General features: G+C 35.1%; 1 protein-coding gene across 10 annotated transcripts in view; it reads left to right on the top strand.

Annotated features, from left to right (window-relative positions):
* Positions 1–25,701, top strand: part of BEND5 (BEN domain containing 5) — a 921,457-nt gene that overhangs the window by 360,657 nt on the left and 535,099 nt on the right. For all 10 annotated transcript variants that reach the window (XM_035333426.1, XM_035333424.1, XM_035333425.1 and 7 more), the window contains one exon: positions 6,360–6,576. In XM_035333426.1, the coding sequence (XP_035189317.1) occupies positions 6,360–6,576 (217 nt within the window). The remainder of the gene's footprint in view (positions 1–6,359; positions 6,577–25,701) is intronic.

The raw sequence follows: 25,701 nt of genomic DNA, 5'->3' as shown, positions 1-25,701 counted from the left end.
TGTGTTCCTTTCTTGTTTGAGTATTTGTGTGAAAAGTCAGCTTTTCTCCCTCTCTTCTTTCCTTTATAAGTACTGCATAGAGATATTGCTATTGAAGCAATACATGGCTGGAACACCTGTGGTCAGTAGGGAAATCATATTTCAACAGCAGAAAAAATCTGCACTATTCATTATCCCCGTGGTTTAAAACAGAGTTTCTGTAGAATAATTACAGTATTAGAGCTACTGCTTTGGAGGAAAGTCACTGCAGTATGAGCTTTAACCACTGGACAGAATAAACAAAAGATGGAGGAGGGAGTATAGTTTTGGCTATAACGTAGGCAGGAGGGAGAAAAGAAGGTAAATCAGCTGCTTGCCCACTGGAAACCTAATTTGTACCTGCTTCTGGTAAAAGGTTTTGGAATTCACTGACAACTGATGCCTTCCCTAAGACATATTATAGTGTTTTTGGCAAAAGAGGACACTGTGCCAAGTCTGAACCTCAGTAAGCATGTTTTGTATTTAGGGTATATAGACTATTAAGTGATGGACAATACTAAAGAAAACCTCACACAAAACTATGTTAAGGTTTGGAGAACTTGAAACAACACTTTTCTTCACCAGCGTTGCCCTGTCTTATATGAAGATGTTTAAAAGAGTCATTCAGTCATTTTTTAAAAGAATTATTTCAGATCATAATTTAGTTAGGTCATAATTTAACAGCTGTCACATTTATAATGTTATACTTATTTTTGTGAGTCAAAGGGTGATGATTTCATTTTTGGCAGAATCCAGGAACAGGATTTAAGCATTGCTTTATATCTCATGATGGTGATCTGCTAGTAGGGACTCACTTCCTGACTATTCTACACTGCTTCATTATTCTTCCCACAAGGTACACCCTTTCCTCAGCCTTTTCTTACCACTCTTTGGAATAATGATACCCTACTTGTAGTATCAGTACCTTCTACTGATACCCTGTGGTTTTATGTAGAGTAGTTTCATTATGCTTTTGTTACTGGTATTATCATAGGACCTGCAAGGCTGGCCCATGGAGAAGCACTATGTTTTTGCCAATATTCTGCAAACACAAAACAAAGGACATTTCCCACTGCTATATTCCATTTATTGTTTCTCCTCACCACTGAATTTTACTTAACACTGCACTGTGTTGAAGATACAGTTTTGTTTAAAAACAAACAAAAAATAAAAAGAAAACAAAACAAAAAACATTATTAGCAATAATAAGAAGAAACCAGCTATCTGTATAGGTGGAAAACCTTGAGTTTCACAGTAGGTGTGCAAGATGATAAAAATATTCAGATAACATTCTAAGAAATATTAGCAAAAATAAAAGCAGGATTTATGCTGCAGCGTCTAAAACTGAGTTTGTGATGCCAGAAACCATTCAGTTCTCTGCAAAAAATATTTAACACCACACGACATATTCACTGTCACTCCATGCTCTGTGAATCAAACAAAATTCTGTGAAAGAAAAAAAGGGTATAAACTTATTTTGTCATAAGTAAGCTAGGAATTTTGAAGATGGTCATCTCCACTTGTCAACAAGAATAAACAAGAAGAAAGATAACGTCTTACACTAACAGAAATGAGTCAGTAAGGCCTTCAATTTGAAAAGGCTGCCTCCCAGAAGAGGAGTTTGCAGTGCGTGATTAACTTCCTTATATTTTCTCCAGAGTTTGTTGGATTTCTTGCAGTTAATAAATAGGGACATCTAGCTTTAAGAATAAAATCTGAACACTTGGAAGGAACAGCTAGATCTAGTATTTTGGGTAGAGTCAATACCTTGAAAATAACTTAAGGTTATTTTCAAAATCAGAATTACATTTTGCGCTTCAGATCTCTTTAAAATTTAGGTACAATTTCCTTTGAGATAGTGACTGAGTCCCGCCTTTATGAATGATATAAGAAAGGTTGGAAATTTGCAAAAACTGTGAAGTTACATCCCTACACCTGCAAACTGATGGCAATTGAAAATGATCACCACAGTGTGTCACCACAGCTAGCCCTACATTTCAGTCAGATCCACTTGAGCATTTCTGTGCAAGTCCAATCACATAATTTTTCTTTTGGCCATTGATCTTTTACAGCACCTGCAGCTTTTTGTTTTTCCTCCAAAGATCATCATTTTACTTTGAAGTCTACTGACTGTGATATGTCTAACCCAATCCTGTAGAGGCAAGGAACTGAATAATTACTTCATGAGTGCCATATCAAGAGCGGTCCAAAGACTGTTTAGGCTGCTCATTAAAGTCATTGAAAATTTGGCTGGGCAAGAGCTCTCTGCTTTAGTCATGCAATAGGGGGAAAATGGCCCTCTAAAAATTGTTATTTTCTAATTAGTTGTGTTGTGATACCACATAAGGGCTCTGGTCTTTGATTAGCAACCCTGTGTGTTTAGAACCTAGAAAACAACTGACACCCACCCGCATCACCCCCCAGTGTTTGTTCCCCAAAGACTTATTTCCTTTTGAAAATTGGGAGTTAAAGTAGTAGAAAGGGAGGAAACAACAATAAAAGGCATAAAATTTAGGTTTAAGCTCAAAGATGTGCTACGCTAGAGCTAAAATTAAAATTATTTTTAAAATCGAAGTATAGTTAGGATAAACTTTTCAAAAGTCACTTATGTGTAATGCCCCTTACTGCCTATTGTAGTAGCAAAGGGTAAAATCCTGGGGCCTCTGAAGTTATCAGGCTTTTGACTCTGACCAAGGGCTCCAAATTTTCCAATAAACTAAAAAATATGATCTTATTACACCCTACCAAAACAGAGTAAATGTCCTGGCTGCAGACAGCAACGAGGCAAGCATACAGAAAGAAACAAGTGTGTGTACTTGCACACTAACAGTACCAAATATGCTAGGTTGAGAGTGTATCCTTGTCAGATACTCAAGAGAAGAGAAGGTACTCAAACCTACTGGGTTAAATTTTGACTGGCACTGGACCATAAGAGTCAAAAATATAGGGAAAATTTCCATTCTGGGGTTCCTTCTTCTTCTTCCTCTTTTATTGATTTTATTTTTTGACAGAAATAATTTTGTATTTAAGAACAAGCATCCTGAATTTGTTTCAAAAGGACGTAAAATACTAAGCTTCATTTCTGTAAATATATTTCTAAAAACAGAGTGTAAATTAGTGGCCTGCATGTTGTGCTCTGTGGCTTCACTTAAGAATCAGGCTGGTTCTCCTTTAAATAACTGTTCAGAAGCAAGGAAATTCAGGCAGTTGTGTATCAATTAGCAGGGTGCAATCCTTAGTATGAGCTGCCTGGAAATGCAAAATAACAAATCTGAGTATTAAGCTTCGTTTTTCTTTCTTACCTCTAACTACAAATCAGCTTCATTGTGACTTACAGTGTAAGAAGTTGGTGCATTTCTGCAGATCCATGATAAGATATTTTTCTCTGGTAAGAAATGCAGTTAAACTCCACAGTCTGAATCTGTCCCTGCCAGGCCCAGATGCATTAGTATTCCACTGGCAGCTGCCTGTAGGTAGGAATATTGTTTTTGTCCATAACCAGAGGGAACAATCAGACTAAGCCGTTCCCCGGCTATAAACCAGCCAAAGTAATTGGGTTTAATTTTAATTTTTGTAATAGCTTTAAATTAATAGGAGCAGCTGCTGCCACAGTGTGTGGGTGTCCTTTTCCAGAAGGCATAGAACAAAAAAGGGAAAGAGTAAACAATAGTGCGTCTAGGACACAAAGGTTAATTCAAGAACTGAGCAATGTTTTTTCGTTATCAAAAACTCAGTTGGTGATATCTGTGTCTCATTTTTTCTTTTTTTTTTTTTTTTTTTTTTTTTTTTTTTTTTTTTCCCCTTCTTCTTTAATTCCCAGATAAGATCTCAATCTGATTAGGCTTCTCTGTGTAAAGATGTGTTGTTGGTATCTAAACACTAACTCTCTTTCTCTATATGACTCACAAATAGATTAGCAGTGACAAAGTGCTAGGAGAGATAAAAATAGATTCGCAGTGACAGGAGTACTATTATAATTATTTTTGGAAGATATGGTTTGAATTAAGAGTTTGGGCACTTTCTGCCCTGAGAGGGTGAATTTAAGCCTAGGAACTGAGGATGGTTTCTGCTGTTGTGTCAGACACCAGATAGTGAAATGTCAATACCAGATGTCCTAGACATCAAGATTAGCCATAATAGCCAAATGCAGCCATAAAATGATGTGTCAAAGTGGATAATAAAACAGATGCTTAGCTTTTATAATGAAGGGGAGAGGGAACAAAATATCAAAAGTGCCTTTAATACATTAACAAAGTTGTCTTCAACTTGCTTAAAAGTAGAAAGTTATTGAACCAAGGAGAACTATGTGTCATTTAAACATTAACTATCAGCAAATGAATTTCAATTAACATTAGCCTTTCTAAAATCTCGACTTTCCTCCTATTGGTCTAATTTTACATGAAATTTTTATTGCATAAATTGAGGCTTGTCCTTTATTATTTCTCCCATGCTAATTTGGAAACAAATAAAGTTCAACAGCTCAGCAACATACTGTTTAAACTTGCATTACAGTTTGAGGACTGGGAGCTGGAATACATTTACCCACTGCCATATCATCTGCTTGATTTGAGATCAAATGAGGGATGTCCTATAGCACTCCAGAGTAAGGGTGAACGATAGAAATATGTTAAGATACTGGAGAAACCCATTAGGTTAGGGTACTGCATGCAGACAGTTGGTGGCATTTTTCCCATACTACTGCTACTTAAAAAAAAAAAAAAAAAAAAAAAAAAAAAGAACTATTTTATTTTGTCCTTCGTATTTGTGGCTTAAAATTCATTTTCAGATATTAATGATAAGCAAGTGTCTTATTTAACCAAAAATGCTGAAGCAAATTATTGAAACCCTGAAAGTTCAAGAACCAGGGCAATAAAAGGGGCAAATAAATTCTTATTTCAAGTCTAATTAACTGCATCACTGGCTCTTTATTGTACTTTTTCAAGAACATCTCAATTCCTTTCTGTTTCTCTTTGTAGCTTCTGAGTCTTGCTGATCAGACTCCTTAACTGCTGCTAATTGGCAAACATGTACTTCTGCATAATGAGAGGGTTTTGTCCTCTATTTCATATTAGCAATGAAAGGCTAAAACTGATGCTCTGCAGTAGACCAGTTTCTCGGAACTATTACAAAGAGGCACATTACTACAGCTATGTCTGTAAATCTTATTATGTTTTCCCTCACCAAGATGCTAGTTCAGCTGAGATCTGCTCCAATCATTAGATGAGACCCGTTTATAATGTTGTGTAATTGAATCAGCTAGAGTCTGCAGGACCACAGTGTTTTGTTGCCAAACAGAACTGGTAAGTTAGTTACATCAAATTACAAGTACATGGCATGACTAGAGAATCTCCTGTCTAAATAAAGGTAGAAAATCCATCTATAAAATGGCAAAGGGGCACAAACAGAAATATTGAACACTTCTGGTCCGTAGGATGTTTGTACCTCTGAAATATTGCTCATTTCTGTTTAGGAATAAAAGAATGGCTGAAGTTGGGTGGAAGATAGGCAAACATTTCTTATTTCTTAAATAGATACCAGCTTAATAACAATGACATAAATGTCTCTGCAGTAATGATTTACCATCATTTATATTCATTTTTATCATGTCAGCACTATAAGCCAGAACTCTTGAGGAGGGCAGCAATTTAATTTGGAATAGGACCAGATAATCTCTTCTCCTTCAATTTCTAATTCAGGACCAAGTTATTTTCCATACCCAAAGATTTTTTGTTGTTTGTTTTCCCTTAACAGTTTATCTGTTCCTCAGTTCATTGGATAGGTGTTGATACATCCTGACTATCCTGAAGTTTTGTAACAGTTGTGTCAATGTTGCCTTGTACTGACATTCCTTCGCAAATTATGCCTTGTCTGTGCACTGACTGATGAGTCAGTCCTGTATCAAAGGATGTAGCCACACTCCAGCCAGAGGTTTGGCTGAAGCCTGTATGTGATGAGGCTGCAACAGCTCGATAGCAAAAGAGCTGATAGTTTAACTGCTTGTGCATCCAGCTTGCAGCTTGGGAGTGGGTTTCTGTGGCTGTGTGAAGCTGTCCCCTGCTATGGTGACACTGCAAGCTCAGTCACCTGGAGAGAGCTACAGTCCCTCTAATGACCAGAACTCTAGCACAGTAGCTGAGCTCAGCATGAGCTGTGGTGTGGAAGTCCTCTGCATGAGAGCTCTGAAACCCAGTCTCTGGGATCTGCTCACCAGCTCCTGCACTGCTCAAGTTAATTCATTTAATTTACTTGAGAGGAAATAAAAACCCCACATAGCTTTCTAATTCAGATTTCTTATGAATGTGTGTATATGTCAATATATATATGTTGCTTTTGTTTTTTAGGCAAAGAATACCCTCTAAAAATGTGTATTACTATCACTGCCCGGACCACAGGAAGAACTATGTCATGTCATTTGCGTTTTGCTTTGACCGTGAGGATGACACTTACCAGTTTGCTTACTGCTACCCCTACACCTATACTCGCCTTCAGCACTATCTCGACAACCTACAAAGGAGGAACATGGACTACTTTTGCAGAGAACTGCTAGGACTCAGTGTGGTAAGTAATAGGCATGTTTGCCAACTAGCAGGCTTCATTATGAATGTCTACCCTTAAATGCTTACAGAGTATAATTCATCTTCCCTGCTAAGGTACACACGCACAAACATTTGTTTTACTGCTATCAATGACACATGAAGTAGCTTACCTGCATAGTGAAATATAGACAAATGCTAATTTAATCTCACATAAAATATTTCCTTTACGATATGCAAGACAATGCTGAAATTCCCATGTAGGATCAATACTCCTCTGAAGACGTTAAAGGATGAAACTGAAACAGCTTTATTGAAGAAATGTGATTTTTATAATGTTCTGTCCATTTGTCTTTATGGAAGAGCTTTTCTCTTTGGAAAGAAATATGTATCTTTGAAACCACAATATAGCTTTTTCTAGTAAAATAATGTAAAAACATTTTTAAAACTACTTATTTACCTTAAGAAAGTCTGCTTTAGTGGTTTTAATTAAAAGAGGTTTAGTTATCTCAATATAGAACCTAGTGGGCACATGAAAATGAAATGTGTTACAGTTTTGGTACAGGAAGGAGGGTTAATGGTAAGGTTGAACTTGTGCTCACTTTGCTATAACCTTTCTCTGAAATGTTTCCTGTCCTGAGGATTTGGAAATCATGACTCAGCCACTCCCATATCAACTCAGAAATCATCAGATAAAACAAAATTTCAGCAATATTTTTCTTATTCCCCTTTTGCTTTCTCAGACTTTATAATGCACTTGTTCCACAGTCTTAATCTCTTCTCTGAGATTTGATTTGGTCTAAACTTGTACCGCGTGTGTGTGTCTGTCAGAAAAAGAAAGATGCAATTCTTATGAAGGCTGCTGGTCCTGGCAGCCAGGACTTTGAAAAGAATCTCAGCATATATTGTGAAAATCAGAATAAAATCATATGAATAACCTGCACTAGAATAAATAATGGGTTTCTACCATTAGAACAGGTTATTGTGTTTCCTCTGGTGGCATAAATTTTTAGGAAAAAATCAACTTATAGTGAAGAGTAAAACAGAATTAACAAAAGAAGGCATGTTTTTAACCCTTTTGTCAGTTAAGTACAGTTCTTGTTCTAAAGATGACTATTTAATATCCCTGAACTGACATTAATTATTAATCATTCCAATTAGGAGGACAAACAATTACAAGGGAAAGGGATATTAAAAAAAATAAAAAAATAAAGAAAAGTAAAATCTTCAGAGGGTATGAGGAAGGAGCATTTTAATGTGTGTAGGGTTTTAATTATTAATCTTAGAGGACAGAGCTATCATTAATTCTATCAGAAAACTGATTTTGTTTCCTTTCACTCTGAAAACAGTGTATAAACAGTCACATTTGCATATTCATCAAAAACAGATCTTACTGATTAAAACACTGAGATAGAAAGATATGTCTTTTATCTGCATTTTGACAGACAGAGCTATAGTCTTAAATCTTGTTAACATTGTGTTACCAGTAGTTGCTAAATATTATTTTTCATATTTCGGCAAACTAAACAAACAGATGCCATTCAAAATGTGGCAGGAAATGTGCTGCGTATAAGTCCTGATTTTATATCTATATGTACACACACAGTATGTTTTGCAGAAATTGATATAGTAACATTTTACAGCTCACCATGCTGATATGTATAAAAAGCTTCTGAATCAGGCTTGCACTGTAATCTTTGTAAGTAACATTACAATCTCAGAGCATTTCTGGCTTTTCTCCACACACAACTGTCCTAGAACAGCTTGGTAATTTAATGTCTTTGCTGAGCTTGAATAGACAATTTCCATAAGTTCTCTGCGAGTTAAATATTTTAACATAGAGCTTTGTTGCTATCATACATCTTTAAATGGTGAAAAACAGGATCCTTCAGTCTTCGCTGCACAGTGCTTCATCAAAGCAGAAGCTGGCTGTACTTTAGAGAATTGCGTGCCATATAGGATAGATTTAGAGCTAAGAAAGAGAGCTCTATCCCTGCTCTGGCCCCTTATGTAAGATAAGAGGAATGAGATTGGCATAAAGAGGCCCTTAAAAGCTCTATTCCTGGTGAAGGAGTGATACCCCTGGTAGTACACGGAGAAAGGAAACTTAAAGACGCCTTCTGAGGACAGACTCTGAAGTCCTCATGCCAGGTGTGGGGCTCAATCAGGGTTAGCATACTAGGAAAAGCCTGTGGCATTTCTGCCAAGCTGCCATGTAGCCACCAATATCCTTTGTTTCATTCCAGGAGGCTTTTATAGCTCCCTGTAACAGTTTAAGATTGTGAGGATGGAGAATGATTTGAAACAACTTCAGTTCTCCTGGATTATGAAATTTTGAACTGTGCCTCTTAGAGACAACAGAATCTTGCCACAGATCTTTGTGGTTATTTTTTTCTTTGTAGTGGAACAGTAAAATGTGAGTCACAAGAAACCATGCTTAGATGATTGCTCCTGTAGGCTTTCTGAGTGCACATTTTCCTGCATGTAATGTTTTCAAGGCAATCTAATTTCTAATCTAATTTCATATTTTCTCTAAAGAAAGTACTATGCCTCCATTAACTCCTTAAATGCTTTCACTAATTCTATGAAAATTGAAAGTAAAATATCAGTATGGGACATGTAATTGTCGTTAGGATGCAGAATGGCAAAGTGGTTCAGAGCCAAATGGCAAAGATTCCCATTGCCAGTGTGAATGGATAGCTTAGCTGTTCTATTTCTGACCTTTTAATGCTTAAACTCTTTACTTCAGAGAGCTATCCCACATTCTAGATGTGCCAAATGATCTTGAAAATAGTCTCTCCTGCAAGCTAGCTATGACGGCCACCCAGGTGTCATTTAAACTGCTGCTTTCATTCTGCCATTGTTGGCCTTAGGTAACTTCAGACTTGGTGTGGATTGTCCAAAGAGATCATAAGTTTAAAATCTGTGAGCATTTTTTAAAATTGTGCAGTTAGTTTTTTGCGTATTACAGATGTGTCTGTCATCTTGGCAGATATTAGATGATGCTATACAGCATAATATAGTGAAAAATAATTCTCATATGTCTGTGAATATATAAGCAGAGGCTCAGTTTATGATAATTATAACATCTTATTTGCAGTAATAGTATGTGTATCATTATAAACTATACTGCAGAGTTGGCAGAATTCTTAAGTGTCATCATTTGAAGATGGTGGTCTAAATTAGTCGTGTATATTTGAAGTATGTAGACAATGGGTGAGACCTGTACTTCTATCAGCATTTCACTATTTCACATACTAAATTAAATGAGATTTGGAGAGCCTGACTTAGCTCCTACAAATTGCCACTTGCTTGGCAATATTTTTATTGCTCACTCTAAAGACAGACAAGATTAATTGGAGACAGATACTTCCTTTCACCCCATTAGGCAATGGTGCCACCAAATTATGCTTGAGGAGTATTGCAACTGCACATATAAACCACAAGCCTCAAAGGGACTTCCACAGAGCACAGAGACTAGAATATGGAATCCTGTTAAATTAAATATTAAACATACATATTTTAAAACAAGTAGGCAATATGTCTAATGTAGAGCTCTGTAAGTAAGCCAGTCTCTGAAGTCAGACATGAGATACTGAGTGAAACAGATTGGAACACAATGTGGTTCATTCTGACTCCCCACCACCTCAGTGAATGCTTTTAATTTACGTAAGATGCTCCTGATTTGTGCTGGTATCAGAGAGATCAGAATCAGGCCCCAGGACTGTGAAGGTGCACACCAGATGTCATATTGCTGGTTCATTGATCAAATATCCCTTATTTGCTGTCTAAATGACTGGGTACCCCAGTTAAAACAGCTAATCAGTTTTACTGATATCTACTGGTCCATTTTTAACTGCTCAGTTATGACTGTTTTAAAGCATGAGGCAAAGAAAATAGACAGTTTTCCTAAGGTTAAATTTCCCATTTCTGTGTTCAGTGTTAGGTTATGTAATAACTTTTCTATAAAAGAAAAGTATAGGTTTCATCTTAAAAAAGAAAAAAAAAAAAAAGGGTAGGTACAGGCTTCAGTGTGATGTATCATACCTTGGAAATCATGTTGGTATCAGATTCTGTACTTTCCAATGGATCTGACTGCAAGTAGGTTGAAATGTCATCTAAATGTAATTTGTGGCAATTTACTCAGCCTGAAAAAGGCCACAGAAATAATGATAAAAAGAAGTAAACCCAACTTCTCATTTCTCTAAAATGCAAAAGTGCACCTACACATATATTCAGGGAACATTCTCTTTATTTAGTGGTGTACCTATTTACTTATATAGTACTGCTGTTTCCATATGATTCATAATATGGATATTATTCCAAAACTAGAAACGAGATTTTAAGTATTTCTGCAAACCTTTTCTTAGCTGGTTTGGATATCAGCAGAAGCAGAGTTGGACCTAAAAATAATATCACCAAAAGCTCTTTCTGAAATAAAACATGATTTATAGTATATAATACCACAGCACGTGCTAACAGAAAAATTATATAAATAACATGAAAAATAGCAGGGAACTGTTCTGTATCATCAGTTTTAAGGCAAATTTCTTTGTTAGAATTTAAAGGAAATTGTAAAAGATAAACTGGCTTGTGGGAATCACAGAGAGGAAAGACAGGCAAAACTGTTGCTGTTGCAAGTTGCCATCTGTCTTTAGGATATATACAACTGCTCATGGTAAAAACAAGAAATGCTTTGGTTTAAGTTGGCAGAAAAATATAGTTTTAGAAAAAAAAATATGCATTAAAATCATTCTGTACAGTTAATATTGTGCAAAGTTAATGCATATATAAGCTGGTTCTCTCTTATATTCCAGAAAAAAAAGCACTGTTTCCTATAGAAAAATCATTTCAAGAAGGATCCACATATATTGCTGTTTATCTAATGCTAAGTAACAAATCTTAGAATCATAGAATATCCTGAGTTGAAAGGGACCTATGACAACCGTGGAGTCCAACTCCTGGCTCCACACGGGACCACCCCAAAACCAAGCCATCTGTCTGAGAGTGGAGTATGAAGTGTATGAAGGACATACAGAAGATAGGTGGCCCTAGAAACCAGCAATCCCCCTGGATTATATTCATTCTTCTTTCACTCCCATTAAGATAAATTTGTTTTCCCTCTTTTGTAGCACAGCATTAGGCAGTAATTACCATGTAGACAGTGATGCTGAACGTACTTGCATGTAGGGGAAATCGTGCTACATGGAGCTATTAGACGCATTTGCCCAGTAGCACTTTACTGCATTGACTCTGCTGGGATTTTGACTATGTTTGAGTTGGATTCTATTTAGATCTCCAGAGTAGTGACTGTGTAATGCATCTGTGAGACCAGAGTTCCATTTTAATGTGTTCTTCAATTGTAGACCCAGAAGATTTTTAGCCTGGCCTTCTTTACCTATAGGGATGAGATCTTGGGATTGAAGGCTTATCTAACAACGTTAAAGTATGCTCAGGCAAAGGGGTTTATATTTATGCCTTTTAATTTAACCAAAGAAAATACTATTTATTGATTTAGCTTTATACTTACTATATAATGTAAATATAATGTATTAAAATCTATAAATACCTTAGGCAAAATCTTATTCACATAATTTGTGTAAACTGTACTTTGTTCTGATGCAGAAAAACATTTAAGCAGAGGAATAAATTTAAGCCTGTTAAATAGTCCTGGTCAAGTAATTAACAAAGTTCATGGGATCAATTTAAATGTGTGTAAAAGTGCCTTTGGATCCAAGGTCAGAACAATCAACACTTTGCAAGATCAAGGCTCAGTGCCCTAATGTTTTGCCATTGTCTTGCACTAACACTATACCAACTTGAATAAAGCAAAGAAAAACAAAAATATAAATCTTAGACTTTAAGCCCAGGTTTCTGGCCAAACATACTTCTTATGAAGTAAAAAGAAATGATGTCTTCAGTCTGTTATGAATGGATCTGCTTATTGGTTGATTTATATTTCAGTTATTTTTAAACGTGTGTTTCAATAAGCTCCCAGGGTCTTGCATATCTAACATTTCACCTTAATGTACAATGCACTGAGGCTGAGAGCTAAGTAAGAGATCTGGTGGTAGGATATGGAAAGAGTTTTCTTGCCTGTCATTGGCAGCCAATGGTCTTGGCCAGCGGCTTCATTCACCCCTTGCAGTGTAGTAATAAAGTAGATTTACAGTGAGGTACATGTCGTTTCAAATAATATTTTAATATTATAAAATTCCCACTGAACAAGGTATTTAGGACTTTTATCTAAGATGGTGAGATACTTACAGGTAGTTACTCCCCCTTTAAAAATAATGTAAAAAAGAAAAAAATTCAATAAGCAACTAGAAAAAATCTTTGTCACATTCAGACAGGATTTTAGTGTTTTAAAAGACCTTTTTCCACACTCTCTTGAGATTCATCTTCCCTCTTGTAAGAGTATATAATAGAAAATCATCATCAAAAAAAAAAAAAAAAAAAAAAAAAGGAAAAAGGAAATCTCGATTTAAGAAAGCATTAAGCATTTGTCTGCTACCACATTTTTGGATGTTTCACCACTTGCCCACATTTTGTTGGGGAGAAGCTGGTTGAGGTAATGTACTCTGCAACCTTTTTGCAGCTCTCTATAAATATGTTGAATGCCCATGTGTGAAGTGAATCCCACCACTGCTCACCAGTCTTTTTTTTTGTAGAGAACCTGTCAGGTGTGCACTTGAGGCCTTCTGCATAAGAGATCAATGCTAATCCTAGTGTTCTTTATCCCTGCCTTGCAGATGATCAGTAAGACTTTATCTTGGTTGTCCTTAAGCCTTGAAGGCTGAAAGCTGTCTCTAAAAAAACACTTCACTTTCTATGTCAGAAGGGAATCTGGGTTATAACTTTATATCACATAGGAATGAGAAAATAAAGAAATAAGAAAAGATTTTGATACAGATAACATAGACCAAGAAAGTGTAGTTCGCATGGCTCAGGCTGGCTAAGTGTTTCCTTACTCTTGACTTTAAGTATTTGAATATATGCATTTGAAAAGAAGAAATAAGGCTCACCACAACCTAATATATTTATAGAAAGCACAGTTGGCTGATACTGTTTATAGCCTTGATTGCAGTGTGGGTTTAGTGGCCCCTACTTTTCTACATTATTAGGAAACTGTTTTTGAATCAAAGAATAGTGAAAAGAATAAGAACATCAAGCTTCCATGTAAGGGAAACTATTGTTATTTTTGTTTAAAGACTTCAAGTATATTCAAATTTATTTTAATTTAGAAAAAAATGTATTTACAAAACATATACAAAATAACATACAAATAACATGAGGAGACGAGATTTTCAGTGTAAAGCTGTAGGTACTTAATTAAAAGCTTTTTGTTTGTTTGCATTGTTTTTAACTTAGGAAATATAAGATGCAATTTAAAACATTTTAACTACTCCTCAAAAGAGATACTACATAGCAACCAATGATATTGATACATGAAAAGAACTGCATTCCTGATAAGAGTCTCTATTTCATGTTTTCAAACAGCAAATGAGCACCATACTGTGGCAGCAGAGAACAATCTGAGAAATGAAGAAATGAACACAGATTGAAAAGGTCTCAGTTACATGACACTTTCAATTATAAAAAAAAAAAAAAAAAAAAAAAGTCCCCTGTAGGCCCACATTGAAAAGTTTTTGCTCAGAATTCCTTAGAATTGTGGACATGTCTTTTTAGGGAAAGTTTGTTTTTTATGAACTAACTTATCTGATGTTCTAATAAATGTGTTACATGGAAGAAGTCAATGGAGGTATATAATCGATTTCAGGGATTTTCATAGGTACACATAAAAGAGAAATCAGTTCCAGAAATGAGATTTCTCCCATTAGTTTTGAGTTTCCCATTAGTTGCATCCAGTTTTGCGGTTAGTCTTAATTATTTAAAATTTTAAGAGGAATGTTACTTTCTCAAAATCAGATCTAAAGAATTTGTTTTATATGTATTTTCCACTTAGACTTGATTCATTAAGGTAGATTATACTAATGCATTAATATCCATCATGATATATTCCATCAGCTTCCCAGCTCTTTAGTAACAGCTGCATATCGTTTTTACTATTTTTAAGTTGTTCAAAATTAAAATATTAACTAGTTTCCATATTTATGAAAGCTGAAGTTTTGAAATATGGAATGGGAGAAATTCTTGTGTCTATTAGAGAAAATCCAGATTTGTTTTTAGAGCTTTTGCTATGACAGCCTCAAAAATTGTGCATAAATGTCAGAGTTAAGGTTCATAACATCCTTCTGATGATAGTGTCATTAAGCCACTTGATAGGTAATGAGACTACTGCGGAAACTGAAACAAGATAGAAGCAATATGTAATAAAGACTGATATTCATTTTCTGAGCTTATCCATATTAAACAGAGTTTGTTTATAAGGAGTTCCCCTTCAGAATCCATCCCCCTGATTAGAACCATCGTCAGGACCATGGACAGTGTACCTGATTTTTCTCTTCGAGGCACTCACACATTTTCACGTACAATTTTGAAAAATGAAAATACAAACCTGTTCTTTCAGAATTTTTGACAGATAAAATTGAAGCCAAACTTTTGATAGTTACATGCCTAAAAGTAGTTTGATGTTTTGGAAACTAGGCCCCATTCACAACTGCTGAGGTCTTCAAAATGTGGTCCACAGAGTCAAGAAAATACTATGAAATGGAGACTGTTTGTTTACACAGTTCATGCAATTCAAGACCTGTTTTTTTAAGGTCTGTTTTTTTATTGGCCTTCTGAGAGAGCAAAACGACCAGTAAGGTGTTATATCTGATGGAAAAGTTACAGGAATGTTGGAGATGACTGATTAAGGGCACTTTATAGATTCACAGATGAAGACTAAAACAGAGGTTGATGGTACTGTGCTGGGAAAAATAGGGGATTTTTTTTTTTTTGCACTACAGTGAGTTGCATCAAGATTTGTTTTAGACTTGAAGATTGATATTAATCCAAACTATGAATATTTCAAAATCTGAAAAGTAAAGGATAGGACAAGAATAGTGTTACTACTCCCAATAGAGTGTACAAAGGCATTGAATGTTCTTTGTCTACAGAGAATGGAAATGCATAATTTCCATATTGCCCTGTAGTCTAGCTTCCTCTCTGAAGGTTAAGGGAAATGGTCTGGACCTTTACCATGCTCTAGTCATTACCAACACAAAGTATCTTCTACTTGAGGACCTCTTGCAGGAATTCCTCTTCTTACAGGAATTAATGGTATTCTGGGGTTCCAGAGAACTTTAAAAAGCTTTATTATTATTATTATTAATTTTTAAATTGCAGTGGCCTCTTTATGAAGAATCCAGACAGTATATATTCTCACTCTAAGAGAACAAACTGCTCAGCAAGTGAACTCAGGAAATGTGTGTTTCAGTGGTATACATTTCTGCTGTTATCCTCATCATTACACAATACTGTGGCAGCACCAGATTGGCCTTCCTCTCCAGACGATTTTGAAATCCTTCAGAACTTTAGAAATAAAACTGCACGTATCTACAAGATTTTGTTTATAGAAATATATAAGGTTTTGTAACAACAAATAACACTGCAGAGCTTCCATGGCTATCCTCCCATAAATGAGACTTGGGTGCACTCAGACCAAATAACATTTTAGACTCATATTACACAGACTCATGAAAAGATAAAGAAAAAGATAATATATTCCACATGGTCAAACAGAATTCTTACATGTCCATCTTGGCTGAAATTCCCATTAGCCATAGCAACCAATGAGAGGAATATGTAGCAACATATAACATCTAATTTAATGCTGACAAAGAGGTGGGATATATTGATCTTTTTGGCAGAAAACTTCATTCTTTTTCATTCCTATAATTCAGATTTTCTCATTACTGGACACAGATGGCAAAATATAATTTTATTAACTATAACCATTTGTTTTGCAGTTCATCAATTAAATTCCAAAGAGTACAGAGACTAGTTCATGCCAGCCATTAACAAAAACAAGTTAGTATCTAGAGCTATAATACAAATGGCTATAGATGTTGCATGCAGTGCTTCAAGATCATTTGTTGCTATGACAGTAATGAAGCAGAGTAGCTGGGGTCTCTGGAATCTCAGATTTTCCATGTTCCCGGAGAGTTAGAGGAAAATACGAACTCTCTCAGAGAGCTGAACTTCATTCCTTCAGAACTACAATGAATTAAATTGTTACAAAATACAAAATATACTCTCTGCTCATTAGAAAAAAGGAAAAAGAATAGTTTGCAAAGTTCCTGGACAGCAACAACCTCTACTCCCAACACTAATATGAACCATCAGGTAAATGCCAAGCAAGGTAAACTGATGACTTTCCAAAATCTCCAGTATCAAGCACAATTTTGGTAGAAATGAATGAGAAGTACACTTCAAAATCATTCCCTGTTCTAATGCATCTATTTCTTCCATTTACTCTGAAAAGAAGTTCTTTCCTGTAACTGCTGACCACAGAGCAGTTGCTCCATAATCACTCTTCCTAAACAACCTAGAGAATGCCTACTTTTTATGTCTATATATATATTTTTTAATGCAGATATGCTCTTTTCTTTCATGCTCACACTGGTTTACAGTGCCTGTAATAATGCTGAATCACATCAAGACATTTATGAATATCATGGTCTGGTGGTGATTAACATTGATAAACTGCTAGCTCACAAAAGGTATCATCTTAGTTTCAGAAGTCTCTGAATGTAATTTGAAATCTAGTCCATGTGCTAAGATATAGGATAACCTATGCTCTGATAGGAGCCCAGACTATATAAGCTATTGGAAAACAAATTATGCATGTGTCTTTGACAGAATAGGGAACCCATGTGCAAAACAGACAATTCAGAGCATTTGGCTTCTCCAAGAATTGTTACTACACAAAAATTTGCTAGAAATAACAATGGTATTTGGACTTTGAATGTTTTCTTTCTTTGACTCAAAAATACCCTGTAATGATTGTAAGATGATGACCATAGCCTACTGCAAAACTTATGCGTTATGATAGTCAGTCTGTAGTAAACCTCTGGAAATGATCACACATCATCATATCTTCCTGACCACACATAACTTCCCAGTGTACCACTGATGGCAGATGTATTTCGACAATGACTATGGATAGAATTCTTTACAGAAGACTCAGACTATGTTCTTTATGCCAGGCCTACCCATCTGCATCCCTGTTTGCAGCCAACAAGAATACAAAATTTTGCAGATTTTGTTCCAGGGGCAGTCAGAGTCCAATCTCTTTAGGAGCCACCTTCACCATGTCACAGTTGGGTAAAACTTGTTTTTGTTTACTACTGATGATCCTGAATGCCAGAGGAGTAAAACAGTTCTTGCATAAACAGATTACACATAGCCAAGACTTCTTCATTTCAGATGTCCATTTTCTCTTGTTCTAGCCTAGGATTGGCATGAAAAAAAAAATCTCTTCTTTTGCACCTTAAAGCATTACATATGGATATATCCTGATTTCAGAAGATTGTGTTGATTGCAAGCTTAAACGTGCTACCTAACAATAAACTGGAATCTATTAGAATGGCATGAATTTCTATGAGGAAAAAAATATCAAGAGATCATTTTCACTTTTCTTGCCTACTAGTCAGTACTGCTGTTGCTAATTTGGAAAACCTCCTTTATTATTATTATTTATTTTTTTTTTGGTTTACAATTCCATATAGTATCTGAAAATGCCACAGTCAAATACTGTTTCATGATATTGCATTCAGTTTCTATAAAGTCTGTCAAAGGCCTTTACAGTTTTTTCACTATTATCAAATATACATCCATTGTTTCTTTCATTTCTCATGACACCTACACTGAAGCATTGGTCACAGTCTCATTACTCTCTCTCCATCAAAGTTGCCTTCCTTCTGAGTGTAATGTCTGTTACAGAGGCAGTGGTGCAGGGAGAGCTATCTGACCTCTCCTGTGCAATGTCTCATTGCAGCAACGGTCCTTCTAGATTACATTCAAAAAGGTTTCTCAGTTTTAATTTTATTATTATTATTATAATTTTTCAGAATTAACCAAATTATTAAATTGTGTCTTTCCTTAAGCTTTGGGCTAGTTTTGAGAATGGCATTCACTTATAAAATTGTAGAACGGCTTTAAACTTCTGCTTTCACACAACTAAATTCTTTGGTTATCAGCTTGGTTTTATTATCTCATCATGTGATTTCTGTAGAGGTTCCTACTCTTAACTATATCAACAAACAAACAAACAAACAACAACAACAACAAAAAACACATTGTATTTCTTATAGGACAGTTCTACCATAGTTTTTTTTCTTCAGCAGAGGAAGCCTTCATTTATATAGTTTGCTATTTGGAAATCTCTCACAGTGTTGTGTGTACAAAAGCAACCATGCATAAGAAATTTTAAAGCTATGTACAAAAAAATGCCTATTTCACGTACAATCACCATGCACTTACCTGTACCTCAGGTTCATATAATTTAATATGTCCAGATAAAGCAGAAGCACCAGATCCATGGCCAGGAGTAAAAGCAAGAGAAAACTGGACATAAGTCTTTGAGAAAAATAGATGAAGTCATCTAATTGACATAAGATACGCATAGATGTTTTCAGTAGCTGTTTGTCTTTCAGTGTCACCTATGAGCAAATGATGACATACAGTCTTTGTGCTTGCCTAGCATTCTGAAGACACTTGTGACAAATAGGGTCACATAATGATGGTGCTTAGCAGATTTGGGAATAAGTATTGCTACCATTACTTCAGAGGTCATTTTTAGCTTTTTGAACTTCAAATTAGGGTCCAATCATCGTCAATCCCACTGTGTGTTTTGGAAAAATGTCTGTGATAAATGAAAGATATGCAAAACTGCTTTGTTTCTGTTGTTTGTCTGTTTGTAATGTTGGAGCTAGGGTTATTCCTTTTCTTTATAGATCATAAATAACTGTGATATAGAAGAGCCTTATCAGAACTGTGTATATCAAAAACCTTGAATGTGACCACATATCTGTGGAATAGAATTGAAATAAGCAATAGCTATCTTGATTTTGAAACCAGATATTAAGACAAGCCAATGATAATTCACGACAATAGTTTCAAAGGCCATTTTAATGGTTTTTTTTTGTTTGTTTGTTTGTTTGTTTTGTTTTTGTCCATTATTCTCAGCAAGTATGCCAACAAATGCTCTCAGAAGTGCCTTCATTCCGTTTGAAGTCATCTGCAAGTTCCTACTACATTCAGTGAACTTTCACAAGAAACAAGATTATTGAAAACTTGCAGAATTTATATATAGTGCTGCATTTCCAACCCCTAATGATTTGCAGTTTATGAATCCAAGACATCTATTTTAATAAATCCCAAAACAGGATTATTTCCATCATCCTGATCTTTATTGAAACCTTCTGAGCACATCCCTTGAAAGACATGAAACAGTGAAGAGCTACTGTTGGAATTTAGGAATGTCACAAAGGGGTAATGTCTCATATGAAAAATCCAAATGTCTGAAAAACCTTGCTTAAACGTAGCTGCCATTGTTAAGTTTCTGTCCTCTTGCAAGTCCTTAATCTGTTCTGGGAAGAGAAGTGTGTACATTTGGTTTCACTCATCAGAGAGCTAGGAGACAGAATAATGTTCAATAGTGATGTTAATCACAGCACAACAGTTTCCACTGAAATAGGTCTGTAGAGGATTTATTCTCCCATCTATGCAGGTGTATAAAGAATTCTCTTAATGGGTGGTGCCTATACTCTGGTAAAGAATAGACCCCTTTGTATTAAAATTACATGTCTGGGGTTTTAACATAAAAACTGAAAAATCCCACTGTGCAAAACTGACTTAAACTCAATTTTCATTTCCCCCTCTTACAATGTCAAGATGCCTGAGTGCTCAAGTGACTGAATAAGTACTAAATATTTAATGCATGGAGGTTACATTAACTGAGTCTTTGATCTGAAACTTCTTAAAAACATCTTAAAAGCCCTTCAAAAACGGGTTAGTATTTCATTACAGTCACTTAAAATAGATTTATTTTATCAAAACATCCTGTCAGAAACCCCAAAGCTGTGATTAATAACCTACAGCATTTTGACTAAAGCATCTCCTAATACTAGTTTCTTAGTGTATCAACAGATTGTCCATTGTAGAAAAAAAAAGTCCAGCCTTGTCACCTGTGTTTGGCGCTTGCATGTATTCAGGGTTTCTCTGCTTAGTTTCAGCAGTTATGGACATTAGAATTCACAGTGGAATTCTTCATGTTGGCACTATTCAGACACGTCTTTAATTTTGAGAATAAATTATTTTTATTTATTTATTTATTTATTTATTCATGGAATAGTGTTTGTAGGGCAGTTTTCTACAAGTGTTTTTGTGTAATAAAACTTGCAAGTATTTGGGCAATAAGAACAATGGGATAAGTAAATAACTGATAACATTCTGGGAAAATTCTGCATCTTTTTCATCTGTACGTAGTAACTTGAGAGAAACCCTTGCTGTGCCATGACTGTAATTTTGTTATTTAGAATTTTTTTATTATTATTATTATTATTTGACATTTAAAGGCAACAGATTACAGCATGATAATACATGAGTATATGGTAGACTTGTAGATGACAGGAGCATACACAGATACAGGTTTCTATCTGATGAATTTCCATTGCATCCAGCAGACCTGTTTCGTGAGAGAACTTGAGCCAACCAAATCTGTCTTTCCCCCTTGTTCCTTCTCATTGGGTTTGTACACCTGTTGATCCCATTCTGAAATTCCCAGTCTTTTTTGTTCTAACACAATGTGAGCACACAACTTGTATGTTCACACAGGTTTCTTACATGGCTTCATCACAAACAACCTGGACATTCTGCTTTGAATTTTGAAATGCAGTTCATGAGTTTTTAGCTCATTTCTACTTCTGAATTTGTACATACCAAGCAGTGGAAAGAAAGCTGAAAAGATCAGTTTAGGAACTGGTCTGCTTCTCAATCCTTAAGAACTAGTTGATTAAAACCAAATGTTAAGCATATTCTGGGATACTAAAGGAAGTTAAACACTAGATTTTGAGCTCGCTAGCATCCCGTGCAGTCATATGCTATTACTTTCTCAAAGTAAAAGGTAAAGATTTCTTCCTTAGACTCCCCCCAATACTAGTGAAAGGCACATAGCTAAATCTTCAAGAAACACTTTGAAAATGTATTCCTTATTTCTTAAGGGAAATGTATTTTTTTCAGTATATAGCTTGTGTCAAGCATGTTTTGCATATAAAAACCATGTGTAGATTGAATCCTGTTATATAAAACAAGACTGGCTTTCTGTGGAGTTCTTTTGTAGTACTAACATTAAAAGGGTTGTTATAAATAAAAGTGGAATATAATTATAAATGCCCTTCTGAGGAAAAAAAAAAAAAATCCTTGATTACCTTTGAATTCTTTTGCCCTTTAAAAAGGTTATATTTAACTGGTTCAGTTTCTTACTTGATGTTTCCGTTCCCAAGGGAAATCAGCCTCCAGTACGAACTATTTCAATTGGGTTACATGACTTTACTTTGTGTCTTGCATTTGTTAACAGACAGGTTATATAACACTGCAGGCTAAATATGCATTGCTCTGTTTTCAGCTACCATTGTTACTCTGTGTTTTTAGGGATGGTCAGAGGGGTGAGAAGTGGTTTTCAAAATTTCAGCTGAAATTAACCCTTCCTGCACAAGCAACTTGACAGTAAAGACCCAGGAGTCCTGTGCAATTATAGATGTATGTTACCTATCATCCATGTGTTTTATGACCAAAAAGAAGTGTGTCAAATTCTGCTTTTATTCACAGTGGTATGAAATATATTAGCACAGTTGACTGGTAAAATTTCCTTGAGTAGCATTTCCATGTTGCAGCTGAGAAAGTAATGGCAGCATGTGTGTGCTACCTCACTGAAACGCTGGAGGCTGAATTATAGCGGGATATTTTCCACTTCTAGGTAGGTTGGTATTGAATGGTTTTAGATTCGTTAATTAAAAAACATACTACATCAAGTAGTATGTTTTTCTGGTAGAGGAAGAGATGAAGGGACCTTTAAAAATATATCATTAACAAAAGAGAGAAAAGAAAAAGAAAAAGGATTTTCATCCAGGGTGTGTTTTTGTTGTTGTTGTTTCGGTTTGGTTTTATTTTGGTGGGGGTTTGCTTTTCCTTTTAGTCACTGATCAATATGCCCATGAGGATGCTATATTTAGAGAAGAAAAGCAAGCAAACAAGAATCTTAACTAACTAGCTGGAAGTTGATTGTAGCATGCTGGTGCTCAGAGAGTTGATAAGAGAGGAGGAAACATTTATGCTGAGAATCAGCAAAAGCAGGAATGTACTTTACCACTTTGCTTATTTCATGTCACAAATCCAACATACTATACATAGGCCCTGGAGATAAATTCAGAGTACTTTTTAAAATTGCATAGCATAAAATTTGAAATGGGATGGATATCGAAATATGGCAAATGATATTTTGATTCAGAAAGCAATAGTTTTTGTATATGAGAGACTACAATCATGGTAAAAGTAGGAGTAAATTAGTGAATAGGCTAACAACAATCTGTAGATCCCTTGTGTATAGGCTAACAACAATCTGTAGATCCCTTGTAGATACGTAGCACAGTGGATGCATTCACCAGTTGTTGTTCTGGAAGCTAATTCCTTGCAATAGATGGCATGTATATAGTACTATCACTTTTACCTATATAAATTCAGAGAGCTCAGTTAGAACTTGTGATTTTTATTACTGTAACTTATTGAGAAAGGATATGTTAAAAACATGTACTTGTGGATATGAGTTGGTGAAGATTTTAGGCATGGTTTCTGTTTTGAATTGATTTGGGAATTTCTTTTTATTTATTTATTAAAAATGTATATTCTATCCAGAATGATTCCTAGAGTATTTCAGAGCACTGTTGAGTAAGTGAAACTAGCTGTATATTTCTTCAGTCACCAGCGCTCTCGGAAGGCACCTTTATTTTTACACTTGCTTACTGATTGATTATATATATATATTTAAATAAAGCTTTTGTGCTTTTTAGTGTGATTTAAAAAATGTATTTAAAACAATCACTTTAAATTTTAGGATCTCATAAAATAACAGGATATATTTTTATTAGTGCTTCCAGAACATTTTTTCTTCCCCCTCCCAGAGCTTATTCCTTTTATTCACTTGTGAGCATGTCTTGTCTTGCCTTTAGGATGAACAAAATGCTGTTTCACATTTGACATTCACATTGGAAGTCTCATCTTCTGTGTGAAAACCATACAGTGACAGATTTACATTAAATTATTTTTTTCGTCTTTTTTTAATTATTAGTATAAATTGCTTGCATGCCTCTTTCTGTAATTTAAGTTTATGTAAAGTTTTCATTTAAATAAATCCAGACTTCTCCAGTCTGGTTTACTGGATGCCTGAAGTTATTCTATGTTCAGGGCTAGCAGTTAGTGAAGACTTCTAAGAGACAGAAATTTTGAATTGTATTTGCAGTTCTGTTTTTTTTTTTTTTTGTGTGTGTGTGTGTGTGTTTTGTTGTTTGTTGTTGTTGTTGTTTTTAGGAAAACATTGGCATGCTTTGTTGTTTTTTGGGGAGGGAGTTCTATTAATATTTGCAAAAGAAGTTTGAATCAGAATATGAAATATTCACTGATGCCTAATGGACCTAACCCCTTTAAAAGCCACAAAAAAATGTTTTTTGCTCATGTTCTTTTGCATTGACTATCTATCATGCAATAGGTTGAATTTCTTGTTTACTGTTCCTATACTCTTAAACGTTCATATACCTGCAGAGCTGATGTTGATCTTTCTAAATTGTCCTGTATCTAATTTATTTGTTATGAGTCACTTTAGATATGACACTTTTTAATTCTTAGCTAAATTATTGTTATGTTTTAAAATGTGATAGCTCAAAACACTCTGAGAATTAGCTTCAGTCTTAATGTATTGCTTGTGGTATCTCTGTATGTCTTATTTCCTAGAATGCACTTGATTGTGCAATACATTCAGATAGCTAGGGAAGAATGGAAATATGCCTTGAGAACAATGTCCCACTCCATAGCTTTTTGCATAGTTGTTACTTTAATCAGTATCTCAGTAGTAAAGACACAGTGCGATCAAAGTCCTGGTTTTCTCAGTCTCCTCCTGCCTGTAAAGGCACTTTCTTATCTGCATTCAGTAAGTGCCCTGAAGGTCTGCAGCAGCATCCAGACTCTTTATTGCCTTTAACTTATCCCCAAGCTCTTTCTGCCAAGTCAGCCAATGTGTTTACAATTTACCTTATTCAACATCACCCAAAATCAATCTTGCCCACTTATTCCTTACTTTGATTTGTTGTGTTAGACCATGTGTCCTCATATGCAAATTGCTTCTTTGGTTTTCTTCAAGCTTTTGGTATTTGGAAGCAGATTTCTGTAGTTTATTGCAGAAGAAACTGCAATAAATACAATATATGTATATTCATATATTTATATATAAATATATATTATATTTATAATATATTTATATTTGTAATATATATTATATTTATAATATATTTATATTTGTATATTTATATAAATATAATAGCTTTTTTTCTGTTTTGCTTACAGTTGTTGTCATGACTATGTTAATCAGAGCAGCAACTTGGGAACAGGAGCTCTTAACTGTTCTTATTCTCCACCATCTTCATTAATATTGGTCTAGTGTCCAACCTGTAGCCAGAATAATAGTGTGTATACTCTGATTTTAATGTTCTTTGCATCAGTGTTAACTTTGTATGTGTGTGGTAAAGATCATCTAAACCTCGTACTTCAAAATGATTTTATCCGTGGACGTATGGGAGTTAAACTTTCTTTCCCTTACAGTTTTCATTAGACAGAGACTTACTGGTACCATGGCAGAATGCTCAAATAAGCATTTTAATGTTGAATAAAGGTCAACGCACTGAAATTTGAAACCATTAATCCTTTTGCTCTTAAAGAAGGCACAACTTTAACAGACTAAATAACACATTAAATAGCAGGCTTAAAGTTCTGAAAAATGAAATGAAAAATATACCTTTAAATTACTAATTTAGATTTCTAGAACTTTTAATTTTCTGTTGATTTAAGCATCATAAGGTTATTCTCCTCTCCTCTCCTCTCCTCTCCTCTCCTCTCCTCTCCTCTCCTCTCCTCTCCTCTCCTCTCCTCTCCTCAA

Source organism: Oxyura jamaicensis, chromosome 8 (assembly GCF_011077185.1).
Source record: "Oxyura jamaicensis isolate SHBP4307 breed ruddy duck chromosome 8, BPBGC_Ojam_1.0, whole genome shotgun sequence".
NCBI classification, from domain to species: domain Eukaryota; kingdom Metazoa; phylum Chordata; class Aves; order Anseriformes; family Anatidae; genus Oxyura; species Oxyura jamaicensis.
This window is presented reverse-complemented; position numbering and strand designations above follow the sequence as displayed.